The sequence below is a fragment of the Chaetodon auriga genome, chromosome 11, assembly GCF_051107435.1.
Source record: "Chaetodon auriga isolate fChaAug3 chromosome 11, fChaAug3.hap1, whole genome shotgun sequence".
Lineage (NCBI taxonomy): Eukaryota > Metazoa > Chordata > Actinopteri > Chaetodontiformes > Chaetodontidae > Chaetodon > Chaetodon auriga.
In genome coordinates, this window is record NC_135084.1 from 11,060,153 (window position 1) to 11,077,969 (window position 17,817).

The 17,817-nt window shown below is 42.9% G+C and overlaps 1 protein-coding gene across 4 annotated transcripts in view; it reads right to left on the bottom strand.

Annotated features, from left to right (window-relative positions):
• Window positions 1–17,165, bottom strand: part of micu1 (mitochondrial calcium uptake 1) — a 31,349-nt gene extending 14,184 nt beyond the window's left edge. For 2 of the 4 annotated variants that reach the window (XM_076742361.1, XM_076742360.1), the window contains exons 1-5: window positions 16,845–16,989; window positions 12,451–12,615; window positions 10,410–10,605; window positions 8,368–8,530; window positions 5,498–5,541 (exon numbers count right to left, since the gene is read on the bottom strand). In XM_076742361.1, coding sequence (XP_076598476.1) covers window positions 5,498–5,541; window positions 8,368–8,530; window positions 10,410–10,605; window positions 12,451–12,615; window positions 16,845–16,846 — 570 coding nt within the window. In that variant the 5' untranslated portion in view covers window positions 16,847–16,989. Of the gene's footprint in view, window positions 1–1,652; window positions 1,656–2,305; window positions 2,318–5,497; window positions 5,542–8,367; window positions 8,531–10,409; window positions 10,606–12,450; window positions 12,616–16,844 lie in introns of all 4 variants that reach the window. The other 2 variants (XM_076742363.1, XM_076742359.1) reach the window with 2 other exon arrangements.
• Window positions 17,166–17,817: the final 652 nt, after the last annotated feature.

Consider the following 17,817-nt stretch of genomic DNA (forward strand, 5'->3'; position numbering starts at 1 on the left):
GATCCTGATGTGGAACGCTCAATCAACAAATTTTTGCGCTGAGGAATAGCAGCTGTCTCACAAGAGGAGAGACGGCACCGAATTAGCTGACCAGGTGTACAAGCAACCCAACCTCTGCTACTGTCGATCAGGAGGGGTGATAGAGAAAGATTAAGTGCGTGTGAGCTTCTATAGAGACGAACACTGACAGAGAGGGCAAAGAAAGTGTGTCAGAATTGAAGACAGTGGGAGAAGATAGAGGAACAGGGCAGTGACAGTCCAAACAGCAGCCCCTGGGAGCTTCCTGTGAAATCAGAAAGAGTGAACATGACAACAGAGGCTTGTTTTCTCCGCGCTCCCTCTGAGTGACAGGTGTACGCTCTCAGTCACAGCAGGTCACATGGCAGACGCTGTAGCTTTACATACAGAGAGGGCCACGGCATGGAGGAACAGTTTGGAGACATTTTAGATGCACAGAGAAAGTCCTGCCTTCAGTGACTCTAAACCATGCTCTACAGAAATCATGCAGCACTGACATCCGGACAATCCAGAGGATGGATTTGTGAAGGTTATCAAGCACATCAACACAGCCTAGCTAACAGAGCCATTTCCTGGGACCAAAACCACCCTGTGATGCCACCATGCGCAGAGAGGGGGCGCCACCACCAGCTACTTTCTCTGTGAGACACAAGCAGTAGAGCAGTGCATGCTGGGGAGAAAGGCTAGAGTGCCAAAGCATGTGGAAAGCTAGAGCTGATATTTCTTAGAAGAGATGAGAGGATGAGGAGAAAAGGTTTATAAAGCAAGACAGAGGGAGCACAGGGGAACAGCATCGTTATGATTTGGCATTGACCAAGACAAGTTCCTTATGAGTGACTCATTTCAGATGATCTTTGCATCTCAGCTTTGTAAGACTTGACATTCTCCTTAAAATTTGACTGTAAATGTGCATGAACTTTACTTTGAGGCACTGACTAGTAAAGTAAGCTAAATTATGTAGCAGTGCTGCAGCGTTTACTAATCCCTGTACAGGCAAAATATTAAGTCCTCACTTTCAATAATTCAGCAGGGAGGGCACGGCACGCAGCTGTCTCAAGCTACACAAAGGGCACTGGGGCGGCCTCCAACACAATGTCTGATAACATTACAGTGTTTGACTTTGCATATTTAATACAAGCGCACACAATGGGTTGTGTGCCTGCTTCGGTTTTGGACACTCCTTGTCAGTAAAAGGTGTGCAGGTTGTTACCTGCCCTTTACTGCGCTTGGCTTATCTCCACGTCATCCTGACTGACGGAGGCTTTCAGACCTGCTTAAAGACCAGATCATTCAGTCGATAAAGCTCATGGGTCAGGGCTCATTTAGCACATTTACCAACATAAATGTGTACATCAGAACATTTGAATGACAAAAGGTTTCTCCCATATAACCTGGTGAAACATTTTGGAGCATCACTGGACACTTGGAGCACGTAAATGCTAAAATGAACAAACTCAAACATATTTATGAAGTGATAGAAGCCACTTAAGTGTCCTGGTATGTGAAATTAACAAATAAAGCAGAGGTGAAGAACGCCACACCAGCAAGATGAGCGGCGTTTCCTCGACCAAATTTGTTATTTTCATATGAGGACATGTCAGAGCGTAATTATACCACGGCCACTTACCATCAACCATCTTTAAAGTTTGTTTAAAAATAGTTGACAATCAAATAGACCCTGGTTAGTAATATAACTATCAGTAGCTTATATGCAGTTTTAATGTACTTTGGCACTGTGGTTAAATTACTGACCAGCCAACCAGTTCTTTCCGTGGCCATGATATAATCTGCCTCATTGTATAAGAAAATACAGCGGTGGTGTTTTATTCTACTTCCTTGCTCATGCTGCATGACTTCCCCCATCAGGCTGGGTGTAACACCTACAGCACATATATACACGGTGACCGAAAAGCCAGATGTAAATTCAATTTTATATTGTCAGTTTACTGATCTCTGGTTCAAAATATACACTTTAACGCCACAGTTTAGCTGATGTCCTATCGACTGCAGTCGTAAACTGAGCTGACTCCGGTTCTGTCACACTTGCTGAAGCCGAGACGTGGCAAATACAGAAAAAGGACTTACTAAGCTGTTCCCCTGGACTAACAGCAGTGAATAGCTATGCCCTCCATACTACAACAGGGAAGTGAGTATTTGAAAGATTATAACAGAGACGTAAGAGGAAGAAGAGGGAAAAAGTAGAAATGAGAGGGAGGGAGTAGGTAGTGACTACAAAGTGCAGTTTTTCATTCAGGTGCACACATGCTGCTCGGCACACACCCCATACCTGCCAGAAGTCCTGCAGAGAGGGAGGGGCAGAACGGGAAGGAGAGGAGGAGGGAGGGAGACAGAAGAAGAGAGGAGGAAGAGGAGGAGGACGAGGAGGGATGGGGAGTTCGTGGGTGGACAATGGGATTCAGTAGATGGAATGATTGGGGGGAGGAGACAGAGAAAAGTGGGGATTTTGGGAGACGGGGCGTTGAGGACGATGGTTATTCACGAGGAGGAGAAAAGAGAGAAAATGGAGGAATTACTTGTTACGTGAATGAGAGACGACGGCTGTTCAGAGCACGAGAGAATCATCAACAGCTAACAATGACAACGTCAGGTCACATCAACATAAGATTACAGCAGCTGAAAGCATGTCCACATGACTCGGGTGGGAGGAGAGAACACAGCGATGGAGTAAAACAACAGCAGAGACATTTCCAGTCAAACAATCAGCTGAACAAATACAAGCAATCTCATTTAAAGACTTGTAAAACAACCATGTTCCTCTGGACAGGAAAATAAAAAGAAAACAAACAGGGTGAGCCAATATGAACGACAGCTGTTAAACAATCATATGGGGCATGTAATGTGTACATACAGACTGAACCTGGAACAAATTAGTGTCAGCAGGAGGGGGGTGGGGGAAGGGGGGTGTAAGTGAGAAGTTTATAACACCAACATTTTTAAGCACTCTAAGCGGCCAAACAGTACGTATGTGACCGATCTCTCGGTCGGCTTGGCTATTTCTAAAAAAAAAAACGATGGAAAATAACACACGGGCATTTTAAGAGAGCTCTCTTGTTATTTTCACACAATACTGTAATCCTCTGAGCCATCAGCCTTAGCCGTCGCAGCATCGCGGTTTCCCACCCAACCTCCACTCCCCTTGTATTCGCCCACACCCTCCATCAACTTCCTGATTTACACTCTACAGATTTTGCACCACTGTACAGGCCTTGACCATTTCATCTAGGAATAATCCAATGCACATTTGAGTTTCATGTGAACTAGATTTCATGGCTTCTTGGCAAGAAACAGCATTGGTTTATTTCTCCTAACAACTAGCTATGGGCGCCTATTAAGCCAATGAGGAGGAGGCACGTGTCTCGGGGTTGGGCAGACCCGGGGAGGGAGGGGAGCACTCAAGCCATTCTGGCCATGGCAGGAAAATCTCAGGGGACAACCAAAGCTAAATACGGTATCAGAGAAAACCACGTGTCCTGAGATTTGCCTGGCAAATAAAGGAAACACGAGCCCTGGAGATAGGGACCCTATTTACATAAGCAGACAAGGGCCATAAATGAAGAGTGCTCCGTTTCGATTTTAGGCCGCCGCAGAATTTCACATTTAATCTTGATTAATGTATAGCCCAAGCTCTTTGGTTAATGTGCTTTTGAAATACGAGCGAATAGAATTTCTGCGGGACTCTCTCACATAACATAAGGCTGAGCTGCAGAAGGCGGTAAAAGATGGAGCTGTGAGAAAGACTTCTCCCTTTGTCCTCACTCAGTTTGTGTGGCTCGTCTGACTACAACATGGAGACGGGGGACAGACATACTCCTCATCATACATACAAGCCTGGAGGCTGATGGGATTTTGTAATGAGGTTAGAAACCTCTATCACCACAATGATGATTAGTGAATACTGAATGAATGAGGATGGTTGGCTATTGGGTGTGAGAGGTGGTCCCTGGTATCAGAGAGACGGGCAGCAATGGTCACAGATCAATGTCAAGGAATTCAGTAATGAAAATAATGATGTTGGTGATTGATATTGATGGCTTTTATGTTCCTGACTGTGGACACACAAATGGTGGCATTTAAGGCACAGAGACCAGCTCCTTTTAAAGTCAATATGTGCGTGTGTGTGCTGGGGGGCTAGCCTGTTCTAAGTTCACCTATCATTGTCTTTAAAAAGGTCATTATGCACCAGGCAGGCCCACTTTGTACAAGTCCCTCATAATGATGAAGCATGGAGCTGCTCTGTTAAAGAGGAAGGCTCTTCTGAACTGGGTTTGACTAGCTGGGTGCTTTGAGATCGAAGGCAGGTAGTTAAGGGATTCCTGCGTATGTTGAAAACAATAATTTCTTTAGTATCACAGAAACCTTTTTTCTGAGCTCTAACAATATTTGGAAAGCAGGATATTCTCATCACCTGCTCTAGTCTCCTTTACCATGATTGATGGTTGAGAAGCAGACAGCAAAGCAAAGACATATGCAAACAAAAACATAGCATACAAGGTATGATTTGCGAAAAACAAAACAAAATATAATATATACGAATATCAAATTATTCATTGCGGATGGTCTGTGTCATTCACATTTTTTCTCCTATAAAACCTGCACCTGGAATGGAAGTATCACAGTGAGACAGCAGCTTGTGCACATTTAGCCAAATATCAACAGAAATAGGTAAAATACACATACACACAACAAAGTAGACCCAGAAATGCCAGCTAACCATTTCATAGCTGTCTTATTTGGATTTTTTTCTAATAATTTCTGCACTCTCTCCAAACAGAACATGATGGTGTTTTCTATTTTCTCCACTATGTCTTTCCATATTTTGATAAAATGCTGTAACCCCACTGCCCCTGATGAGCATTTGTTTATTTCTGTGACACTGAGTTATCACCTCAGTTTACACATCATTCCAGTTCTATTTATCCAGTTTTTTCAATATCATTTCAGCGGGGAAGATGAGATGAATGTGGCAGTTCTTCGCTTTATGTTGCATTTCAGAGAAGGATTTCATTCATTATAAAATATCACATTCAATATGAGCGGGGTTCAGCACTGAATGCTCTGAATTAAGACCACACTTTTCAAACCCTCACTCCTAATCTGCTCCGGTCATGCATATTCAAATCCAAGCAATGAACAGAAACAACTTTTACTGTAATCTTCTAGTGCAGATGTCATTTGCTTAATTTTGTATTTTTTCTGTAAGAAACAGGATCAGGATATTGAAGTGTGAGAGGACAGATTTCTGATATAATTAAAAATAAATCTAAATTAAATAAGCTCTTAAAGTTTCAGAACACAGCTTCCTGGAGAAATGCAACATTCAGTTAGTTTACAGTATATTTATGAAATCCATCAACATTAACGTTTCTAAGATATAATTAAAGGAAAAACCTGCTGCTGACCTCAATGATTGCTAAGCTGACCCTGTATCCTCTTTACCACAAAGGTGCCCACTTCTTACCTTCCCATCATAGCGCTTCACAATGAACTGATCCAGACCCAGATCTGAAAACGAGAGAGAGAAAATAAGCAGACGTACAATTTAGGAGACAAATATTATGACAAACGACACATGAGGCAGACTGGTTACACAGCGGGGGTATCAAGATTTATGCCCATCATGAAGCAGTGCAAATGTATTTACTTGGTGTCATTACTGAATCTGTGGTAATGACTGACACATGCGCAAGATGAATAATAGTCATTAATGAACCATTTCCATTTTGCATATTCTTTAAAGTACATAATCATCAGCTCTCAGCTTCGACTCCTCCGATCATCAGTTAGAACAAAGTTCTCATCCATGTGTCTTGAAGTGTTTGGGTGCGTCTGAAATCAACACCACGATATCATGCTACCACAATGAATGATTCAATGAAGCGCACGTATGGATCAGCTGAAAATGAGCAGTCTTCATTGTGCTCTGGTCTTTTGTCCTGTCAGTCTTACTGTAGGTTTATTTCTATCATGTATCTTTGTATGCAAAAGGCATCAATTCATATGGCAGCAGAGTACGATTCAACTCAGAGCAAAGATGATATGAAATGTGATTTCCCCACTTTTTACGGAACATAATCAAATATACTTTACAGTAAAAAGACAGTGCTAACTAATGTTATTCAAACAAATAAACTTGTGTGAGGCAGTACTTCTCATCAGTTAAATGAAGCAAAGAAATATTTCAAGAGTCAGGCAGGCTCTCGATATCACCATGACAGACTAGTAGCACACTGACCTACTGAAACAGTCTCAAATCAGATTAACTATGAGGGCGACGGCTGAGTATGATCTCATTAAACTGAACACTAATTAAGTGAACATCGTATCTTAACATCAGTGTATGAAGGCGTCCTCATCAGCATTACAGATCACCTCTGCAAATAGCCGACCACCTTCCTCTGCTTAGTCATTAATATTTTAACTTCAGGTCAGTTACCAAAACCACCAGAGATTCCCGACTCAGGGGACGATCACTGAGTTTAAGCCCACATTTCCAGGTCTGTCTCATTTAAGGCCGTTTCAAATGCACCTGAAAACCACAGCCTTGTTTTAAATCTGAAAGGACACAACTGCTTTACCCAGAAGGCCTTACTATTCCACAATCTGTGTTGTTATGGACAACAATTTAGTCGGAAATTTCACATTTTTAACTTAGGTTAATAAGGACTAGACACTGGACTGACAGATTTGGAGAAGCTATGTGTACCCTGTCCTTCTGTGGATCCGGCCTCCGGACTGGGACGCAGTTGTTCTATCTATCAATGCGTGTATGTATTTTCAGACCCTGTCAAAACACAAAATTCAAAAGAAAACAGGGGCCAAAGCTAACTTATACATTTTTTATGAGGTCCATGGGTTATTCATCGTCAATGGGCAGGAAAATCTGCAGAGCATTAAAACAACTTCACCAGAGAGTCTGCTGTTTGACCTCACTTGGGTTGGGGGCTTTGAGAAGAGCCTCAAATGGCTGCCTATGATGTGAACTGTACTTTCTCTTGGACTTTTTTCATCTGCTTTGTTGAAACTTCTCTTGTCCACCAGATCTCAGCTCATCATTACTTTAATTCCAGTTTGGAAGGGCTGAAGACAGGATAAAAAATGGAAGAGCTACGGAATTGTCAAGAGGGGAGGAGAGGAACCGGGTCTAAGAATGGAAGGCCAATGGGGGCCAAGCTAGGCCAAGTCTCGGTTAACAGATGGAAGTGCTGAGGTGAGCAGGAGAGGCAGTGCAGACGTGACAGGCCCAGCTAAGTCCTTATTAAGTGTAAACAGCAGGCTTGGCTCCTTTACTGTGGATGAATGCACAGAATGTAATAGTACTCAGGCGCTGAGTGTTCAACCACAACTGTGTTGGAGGTGAACATACCTCCATACGACAAAATGTCACACAAAGTGTGCTTTAGTGTTGAATAACCAGATGACAGTGACAGATAAAGACAAGAGTGGTGCTGAAACATGTCTATGCCAAGTTAAGCTCCCTGCTATCCCACCCCTCCTATGGCTGAAGATCAAATATCTCTCACTGGCTCCACGCGTGACGCCTGAGATCTGCTCTGGTTTGAACCCGTTAATTGATACAACTGCTGTGCTGTGATTCACTCAACTCAGCGTGATCGGACAGCCCTGTCATTCCCACGCCCTCCCCACCTCGCTTCATACTTGTGAACATGGTCATTGAGATCGTTGTACCAGGAACTGTCGCAAGTCCTGAATCATCCCCGTAGCTGGATAGGGGGCTGTGCTGGGTAATGCTCTACCAGGAAACATCCCCCCCGGATAGTGAGGACCATAAACTACTTGCATGCATTTTCCGAGACTCGTGCATGATTGTCAGGACGTATTCAGGTTCAAAATCCTGAATGAGGAGCAGAACTAGGGCTGCAACAGTATGAGATTCTCACCATGTGATAACTGTCTCAAAAAATATCACGGTTTCGCGGTATTACGTAATTACTCTTATTATTAGTACTAGTAGTAGTCTGAATGACTCTTAAAAGGATGAAAAAAAGAAGGGCTTTTGGTTGAATCTCACAAAATATTCTGTCCTATATTTTTATAATAAGGCTAATACTGCAAAATTCAATAGTTTTTATGACACTTATACGGTAGAAATCAATACAGTAGATTAGCAAACGTACATTGTATGATAACCGTCAATTTCCATACCGAAGTGACTGGAAACTAGGATACATTTACTTGAGTCTCCAGAACCAGAACCAATAAATAGAGAAAAAGGGAGTGAAAATCACAGAAAATAACTGGAGCATGCCAGTGGGGGTGAAGAAGTCACTGATGAAGTAAAGGTGGTAGGAGGAAAGGGAAGAGACTCACTCTCAGGCTGTTTCTCGTTCGGTGTGATGGAGCGTATGAAGTCCTGGGGCGTCATGTAGACCTCGGCATCTCCATGCTCGCCGATGACCTTCAGCGTGGCAAAGTAGCGGAAAATCTTGTCCGGAGTGGAGTACGCTCTTATCCTGTTCTCATACTCCATCACCTGCCAATCATACAGGAAACACCAATTAATGACACAACTTTTCACACACTAGGCATGAGCACCACTCAACTCATATCAAAATCAGAGACCCAGCAGTATTCCAGTCCTGAGAGGTAAATAATCTGAGGGAGAGTTAAGAGAGTGTGGAGAGGGTGAAGGAGTGACTAGAATAAAGAAGTAAGCGGCAGCAGGAAAACAGGATGTGAGTCCTGATGGGGAGGTGTATTAACCTCCTGGCTACCACGACGACCACATAATCAAAACAGGAAATAGTGTTTTTCAGGATCAGTCTGACGAGCAACTGCAACACTCTCACAGCCACACAAAGCTGTATGTCAGCATGGCACCGCTGACATACCAAAGGCCAACCCTTTGGCAAAAACTAACAAAAAAAAAACTAATCTATTCAGCTCTGATACACAAATTAGCCACATCAATGTTTGCCTTGACACTGCCATCTGCATTTCAACAGAGAGTTTCAAACAGAAATTGAGAGAGCGGTGTCTGTTTGGGAGCTGTGCTCAGCTGTAATCCACACAAGCGGTTACTTCATGTGACGCTGAGCGACTGTAAACAAGCTCCCTGCAGAAAAAGCTTAAACTTTTTGACGCCATTATCCACTTTAAATTGAAAACATAAAGAGTGAGAAAGATACAGGGACTTCGATCAAATCAGATCCTCTTGAGTCTGTAGCTATGATTACGTGCTTCCGTGTTGGTTCTCCCTCTTTAGCAGACCTTACTGGTCTTTAGGGAAATCACCGGGAGCATGTCCCCCAGAAGAGGCAACCATCAGCATATGGATGAGAGGTTATAGGACAGTCGTGTGGAAATGCTGGAGAGCCTGAGTGATAGAAAGCCCTGGGTGCGTTGCGCTGTCATCTCTCTCTGGCTTTCATCTCCTCAGATTTACAGGCTACTGATCTCAGTGTCACCCACACTGATGGAGAGTCAAGCCTGTTCTTTTGAGCTTCCAGCCATTTATGCTTTCTCTTTCCATAACAAAAAAAAAAAAAAAAAATGCACATACACAAGCCGTGGGGTAAAATTCAAGTCACACCAACTATTTACTCATTTTTTCCCCCTCACGCTTTCTAAAGATTGCTGTGCAACATCTAAGACCAGAGTGGCAAATCAGTTTAAAAGCAAGAAGGTGAAAACACTGAATTTTGACACACATACTAGATTGAAAACTCAAAATTTGACCATTCAAGGGAGGTCTGGAGCACTGATGGACTTGTAAGGACATCTGCACACATACTGTATACACACACATGATTTCCTTCAGTGCGCTCTATCAGACGTAGACTCTTTACCTAACATAGCGAGTGAGCTGGCACAAACAACCTATTTTTACAAAAACGCTAGTGAATGCTGTGGTGCTGTGATTGACTAATACTGTTTGCTTCCCAGAAATCTATATGCTTCAGCAGACATGGCTGCTGCTGAGGCAAGAGTGACTGTGTAATTTTTCCATCTACAGCCCTGAGTCAGACGTAACACTGCATTACATTTCATTTGAAAAAATTCCTCGTATTGCTCAAAGCTCTTCTTCTTTCCTTCTCTCTGGTTCTACAACCATAATATGCAAAGCGGCAAACTGTTTATCTGGCATCGCATCAAACCCTTTGTTCTTCTTCTGCTTCTCTTCTCATCTGCTGCCTAATTAACAGCAATAAAATTTACGGGTGGTATATTGTTGTTTATGACAGCAGCAATGTATGCTCATTTCCTTTGTGTGTCTCCGTAAAACATTCTGTCAAAATATACCAGCGTTTGCATATTGGACATTGATTGGGAGGGCTTTCAAAACACCATTCTGAAGGTGAATTAAATGCTGGACTGACTGAGCGGCTGAATGTTTACTGTTTATTGATTACCTTGCGGTCACGGAACCCAGAGCGCGGCTTCTTCTTTTTCCCCTCGCCACCTTCATCCTTTGCTTCTTCATCTCCACTGCTGGCCTCCACCGATTTCTCTGACTCCGTCTCAGAATCTGTATCCCTCATGAAATCCGCTTCCTCTCTGCCTGGTTGCTCAGAGTGTTGAACGGAAGGCCCTGCATCTGCATACGCTCTAGTTTAAAAAATCAAAATAAAAAAATTAGAAACAGATAAACACCTGGAGGACATTTCTATGTAAAGAAAAAAGAAAGTTGCAATATTTGTGTATATTTGTTTTTTTCTCTGGTGCCAAGTAGATTCAGCAGATGTATGTAGCTGACTGTGTTTTGCAGCTAAGCATGCACTGTGGCTACATGAGCAAATGAGAGGGATTATGTGCTGCACTGTGAAAACCAAGGAGATTTACCATGGCAAAGTCCCACTTGACCATTTTTCTGACTAAATTGAAAATTGGAATAATAATAATAAATAGCTGAGTCTGTCTGGGGCAGGCTGAATAATTCAGTTTAATGAGACACAAGGAGAATGAAGCCTGGGGTGAAGGCCTGGAACAGTCTCGTCCCATCAGTCTCAAACGCCCTGAGGCACCATCCATCACTCTGCCTCCTGCAGCACAGTCATTCTGTCCCCATAGAGCTCTCACATCAACACCCTCTCCACTGCTTTACCTTAACTAAACACCAGCCTCCTTAGTAATGGATAGCCATAAAAACATTGTGACACCCTTGGGGTGGTGGCCAGAGTTGGGAACAAGCACCCGCCACCTGCCAAATGTGGGTATTTTGTGTATCGGCAGGTCAATTTGCTCAACCTACCAGGCACAGTGGCAGATAAATAAAAGTAACATAACAGAGCGATTTGTGAAATTCGACAACGCAGACTGAATCGTGAGTCTGCTTGTTTCATTTGAACACTTTAAGGAGGAGGAGGAGACACAGACAAACAATGTGGCACTACTCCCAGGACGTCCCAAGGCCAAACAGGTGATTGTCACAAAACAATTTTTTTTTTTTTGTCAGAATGAGAAGTTGAGAAAAATGGACAATGGAGAGTCCCGTGATTAGTTAGTATACGAGGAGACAAGCCAGACAATGTTCTGTACGCTTCAGGTGGCAATGAGGGAACTAACAATTTCATTACTGGGGCTACAAAGCTAAAATTGGAAGCCAGAAAAGACCGCAAATCGTCTAAATGCCACATCCAGGTAAGAAGGAAAGGACAGGGAAAATCAGCCTCAGGGGATAAGGCTGAAGATGAAGGCACGAATCAGCCTGAAGACGGCCCAGTTGGAGAAGACGAGCATACGGTTTAGGAATGCTGCAATCTTCTCATCAGTTTAGCCACAATAGCTGGTGGACAAAAAAGTGATTTCCAACCATGGTGGTGACTTGGAATGTCGACAGAATTGCAGGTCAGCAACTTCGTGGGGTGGTTTTCCCAACAGTTGTGTAACTGGGGAATCAAAATTGGCATGTGCTCAAAAGTCAAACTGCTGCTGAACACTGCAACGCAAGCAAATCCAGGTTTGCTCGATGTAGGTCATGGCCCAGGCTCATTTAATGGGGTCCACACCACACAGAGGAGCTTGTAAGTCATGGTGTAAAGAGAAGCAACTGTCTACAGAAAACACAAGATGGCAAACTCCAGAGAGAGGTGCGCTGTTCAAGGGGAACCTCTTTGATGTGGTACGAAAAACTGAAAAATGCAGCTCAAAAGATGTTAAAAGTAAAAAACCCAATCATATGACATTTTTGTTTGGGGGTGGTGAGCAAGATTGTGTGATATGATGATGATGATGTGATTAAACCAGGCGAGCAGCAACTAAAGACAACCTGCTCTTTAAAATCTTTACACTCATATATTTTGCAGTTTTGGTTAGTTTATGAGTATGAATGAATCCTTTGTGTGTTTTTATGTTTGTCCCTTGAGGGGCAAATAAAGTATTTTTAACTGAATTCAGCTGAAGTATCAGAAGGCCATTATTTTTTCCTCAGTACATAGAAGCAGACAGTCCCACCTCGTCCAGAGCAGCCCAGCACTGGCAGACGCACCAGTGACCCCAGCCAGGGCTGCCAGCATCAGTCTCCTACGGCTGGACCCTCGCACCGCTCCACTGTGGTAACGCCGAGACAACTGCGTTAGCCCCACCGAAACTGCGGACAACACCCGCAAGTGGAACATCCTGCAGAAAGGAAAGAATAAAGACACGATGAAGCAGCATGTGATGACAAATTTTACTTTATTTTGTAAAGTGTAGGTACGTAGGTCTTTTAAGAGACAGGTTTATGTTGAAATAAATATACCTATACAAGCAGATATGTTTGCCTTTTTGTGAACATAATGCTGAATGCTAATGAATGCTAATGCTAAACCTACAGAACCATCAAACATCATTTTTGGTCAATTTTGACAGCCCGAAGAAGTGGGCACACTGCTTACACTGTGCTAAGCACATTCCTACTCCAGTCATAAGCCATGTAAATCTTACGTGAGGATTTGGAAAATTTGCCCATAAAACTAATTAACACTCATCTCAAGAGGCAAAGCTTAGGACAATAGCAGTGCCCTCGTGGGATCTCTTCATACTGCACTGCAGAAAAAACTGTACCTTCAGCAGTCAATGCATAAATGTCCTAGAATCCTCACACCTCAATTAATAAACAACAGAAATCAAGGATAAAACTAATTGCCACCAGCGCAGCTAAGCTCCAGAACTTCATTTTTAACCAGACTGTTGCTTAATTCATCTGTGTCACGGAAAGATGATTAACAATTAAGTAAGGGGCTACTGGTGTGTATCTGTAGCTCCCGTGTGTGCACACAGGACAGGATGGAGGAGTTCATCCCACCGAGGCCTGAAGCTGCCACCTGTCAATATCCTATTAACAATTCAGACAAACTGATTCTGCAGAGAGATAAAAGAGGACATGGGATATGCTAATTGGAGTGTTCAGCAGCCCCTGACAATGGGGACTGAGGGAAACAGCAAGCGTGCATGCACACCATTTCTGTGGAGCTGGGGACAGCCTGATGCTAAAAGCCCAGTGCCAAAGATATTCTAGACACCAGGGAGACTGAAAATCTGTTCAGTGCAACAGAACAACTTCAATGACAGTCGACAGTACAAAAAATCTTTAAGCACTTGTCCTGTAGAACTGAACATGATTTTAGTTATTTGTTTAAAAAGGATTCACTCCCCCTGTGGATGATATCGTGCTCTTGCTCCTGCCTGGTGCTCCTGGGTTGAATGCACTTCCTGTAAGTCACTTTGGACAAAAGCATCTACCGAATAAATGTAAAGTAATTAAATGAAATATAATTACATACCAAAATGAACAATTAGTCATACCTGTAAATAACCAAAGAATTGAGGCCATAATTTCTAAATAATGTCTCAAATACTGACCCAAGAGAATTTGTTGAAGCCTTGATTGATCAGATGTGCATAAAAAGTATTTAAAGGTTCATTTCACTGAAAAGAGTTTTTTTTTCCCTTGATTTCCCTCAGTGTTTCACTGTTTTCTTGGCAAAAGTCTCTCAGTTCTTGAAAGATCACTCCCAAGTTTGCCATGTTTTCTTTTGCCTGCTGAGTGTCTGTGGCTAGCTGGCTAGTGTTAGCCCTACACTCGTCTGTCAGGGCTTTGTCATTCACGGTCTACTGTCGGGATCTTTACCACAGAGCGGCTTCTTCTGCTGGTTCTGAGGCAGATTATGTGGCCCTACTATAACTTTATTACAGTAAAAACCATTCTGACCAACTTATAGGAGCTTTAGATATTAATTGAAGGGTGTTGCCATCTGCATGGCCACTTGACCAAAGGTCCAGAAAGTTTTTTTTTCCATCTCTGTCCCAACAAAAGCGTGACATAAATACAGACACATATTGTCAGACAAACTTACATACAGACGAGGGAGTGGGACGATCATAAAACACAGACCTGTTTGTCTTGCTCCGTTTGACTCCGAGCTGCGAGCTGAGGTCCGCCCATTTAGGTAAGTGTAATTAAGGTCTTCCTCGGCCTTTAAAATATGTCACCCAAGCTGAAATTAATCATTTTCAAAGTGAGTTACCCCATGATGTGTGAAATCCCCAGTTGGCACGCTTGGAGCTTGTACAGAAAATAGCAGAGACACACTGATGCTCTCTTTGCTCTCATCAACTGGGATACTGGGAATTTGAAAGCATTTATCTTGAATGAAAATGCTGTGAGCCACACTACAGCTTCAGACCCTCAGCTGCACTGTCCATCTAAGATGTAGTGAGCAAAGATGGATGATTTGATATTACATAGCACTGGCCTAACCAAATCTAACTGCAACACTAGATAAGATTTGTTGTGTTAAAACGTGTGTGTCACAAATTTAATGGTCTGCCTCAGCAAAACCATCAATCACTTGTTTACTGAGTCGATGCGACTGGTTGGAAAAATTTCACGTCCCTGACCCTACAACACTCAGCTATGATCAAGTCACTTGCATCCACACTTTCCTTTTTGTTCTACATCCATGAAGCACGGTGCAACATTTTAAGTGTTAATAATAACACGAACACTTTGCCATATTGAAAATATCATCAATATCAATACAGACTTACAGTCATACATCTCTTGATTAGTTTTTTATTAGTTGCTTTCAAAATAAATGTTCAAATATTGTCCAAATCACTGACCTGCAAAGGTTGTGTTGGCTCCAACATCAAACCTCAGACATGCAGGCCCATATTTTAAATCCAATGCTGCCTACCTGACAGAAGAAAGCAGGACCCTTGTTTAGCATATTGATGTCTCAGGGTGTATCCTTTCACAATGAGCCAAGTGTTTAAAGACATTCCTCTATCATTAAGGCAGTCAGTCCAGCCAGTCCAACAGCACAATCCAGGCTCACACTCAGCCCTTTCAATCTGGTGACAAGGTACACTGGGACCTGCTGACCTGGTTGGGACCTAATAAATCAACATCACTCTTTGTCATCAACATTCTCCACCACCTGACAGTGACACGCTGAGCTGCCCACAGGAGAAACATAAGTATTTATGTTATGTGAACACTACCTGGTACTTGGACGATTGCACCCTAATAAAACCAAACGGGACAAAAAATGAGAGGACAGTGTCACCTCAGCAGCCTGGGGCACTACAACTTGTGTTTTATGCCCTCAGTTGAAACTAGTGAGGCATACCTCTCAAACAACAGTAAACTTGGCAGTTGTAAGACACAAAATTTTGCAAGTCCTCTGCTGCTCAGGGAAGTTTTCGGCTTCTGAGCGGTAAATATAAACAGAGAGGGGGGATTACTGTGCACCAGGAGCACCGTGAAGAAAAGTCTGCGTGTCCACCTTCTACCTGCAGAACCTCACCTGGAAACATTCAGATATTGCATATGTTTCTAAGCAGGTCAGTGACTTGCTCATGACTTATGACAAGTTTCTTGTGAGCTTATTCATTAACTAAAGTTGAAAAATGAGAAAAATCAATTTATCCACTGTTAAAGATTGTAACCTGAAGTATATTGGACAGACAGACAACAGGCAATATACTCAGAGATTGGGGCATTTTGACAGTGTGGTGACTCAAATGGGATGGTACAAAATTTGAGCAAAGGTGACACAAATTGGCAAATCAAGTGGCATGATGGCCTGAACTGACGAGGCAGCTCAGTGTGTTCAGACCCCAAGATATTCAAAAACTGGGGTCCAGAGACATCCAAAGATCCACCTGCAAGACTGCTGGCGTCCTCACGTGAGGAGTGACTTTCAGCTGAAGTTAGCACGCCTGCCCAACAGTGATCACGCGTTTTCTTCTCATCATATAACGTTAGCAAAAATATCCCCAGATGAGTACCCAAGATAATAAAATCGTTCGTTATTCACGTGGGGTGTGGCTGCTATGATTCTATGGTCCCCACCGGTGAGTCGGGGTCTCTGCCATCAACATTTAACACGGTACACTGGTGTCAACAGCCTGGGTTATCTGACAGATAGACGGGGCTAAAAAACGTCATGTTCGTTAGCGCTAGCGCTATGCGTGACATGTCAGAGCCGAAAAGCGGACCCCAAAACGTATTCCCATGATGCACAAGTCACCCCAATGTTTTGTTTTTAGCCGTAAACTGACCTCGTTGGTAACCTGCAGTAATACAGCAGTTAGTTGTGTGTAATGACGTTATATGTTTTCAACGTCAGCCCTAATTTTGTTTTACTAATTACTGTCAATGTGACATGTTAAGCTATCGAGTCCAGCAGTCATTTAATTGCTTCGCAGGGAAGATAATGCTAACCAGCTAGCAAGCTAACAGTAAACGTGAGGATAAATGTCAACTGTTAGCTTAGGGAGCTACTTTCATCGGCTAAGCTAACATTACACACTCCAGCGTTAGAGAGCCGCTTTTGCAAATGAGTAGCGGGTTTACTCACATTAGTAGTAACACAAGCGCCCAGTCAGTCCAAAATGATAATGTACTCGGCGTTTCAAAGTACGTCTTTCCTCCTGTGTCTGTAGAGATGGAGCGCGGCGCAGACAGCAGTTCCGTGTTCAGCAACAACCGTACAGCCGGCGGGGTGGGGCAACGCGTTAGCACCCCGCCCCATGCAGTTCAGACGGGGTCCTCCCCAACCCTGCTGGGGATGAAAGTTCTGTGTAAATAGATAAAATCAAATGTCCATCACGCATTTTATATCACATTATTACTTAGCTGCACGACACACTCCTATTCAGCACAGCCTCTCACCATAAATGAGAGTCTGATACTAACCTATATGGGTTTTACCAATCTTAAACTGGACAAAATACCAATGGATATCACAGGTTCACAGATAGAATATTTAGCATCTCAGTATGGTTTGAATGAATAAACTGCTTTATGTGGGTTTTTAGAATATGTACCATGTGATTACAGCTTTGGCATTTCTGTTTCTGATTTGTTTTCTAAACATTCATTTCAATAAAAGAACTGAGCTGAAGTGGGAGATAGGGAGTCTCCGCTGTCGGCCATGCATGCCTCAACAGAGCTCGAGCATAAAAATGTATCATCACTAAATGACTTGCCTCTTTGCACTGTGCCAGTTATAATTGTTGCCTTGAATGCTTATTTGCTGGACTGAATGCATAATGTGAAAGGAGAAGCTGAGGAGCTGCTGAGCCAAGTGGGGACGTATCATAGAAGACCGAGGGGTGCAGGAACATGTCACATCCAGTGAAAGTGCAGGTGTTAAAGAGGTTATGAATAAAGATAGACAGAATACAAAGATACACAGGAGTGACTGTGTCCACCTTTAGACATCAACACAATACGATCGATGTATAGATTCATGTTTCTTAAACCATTATCTGTTATTCATACTCATGTTCCTCAAACAAAAGGCAAAAAACCTATTGATTTTCCATAAA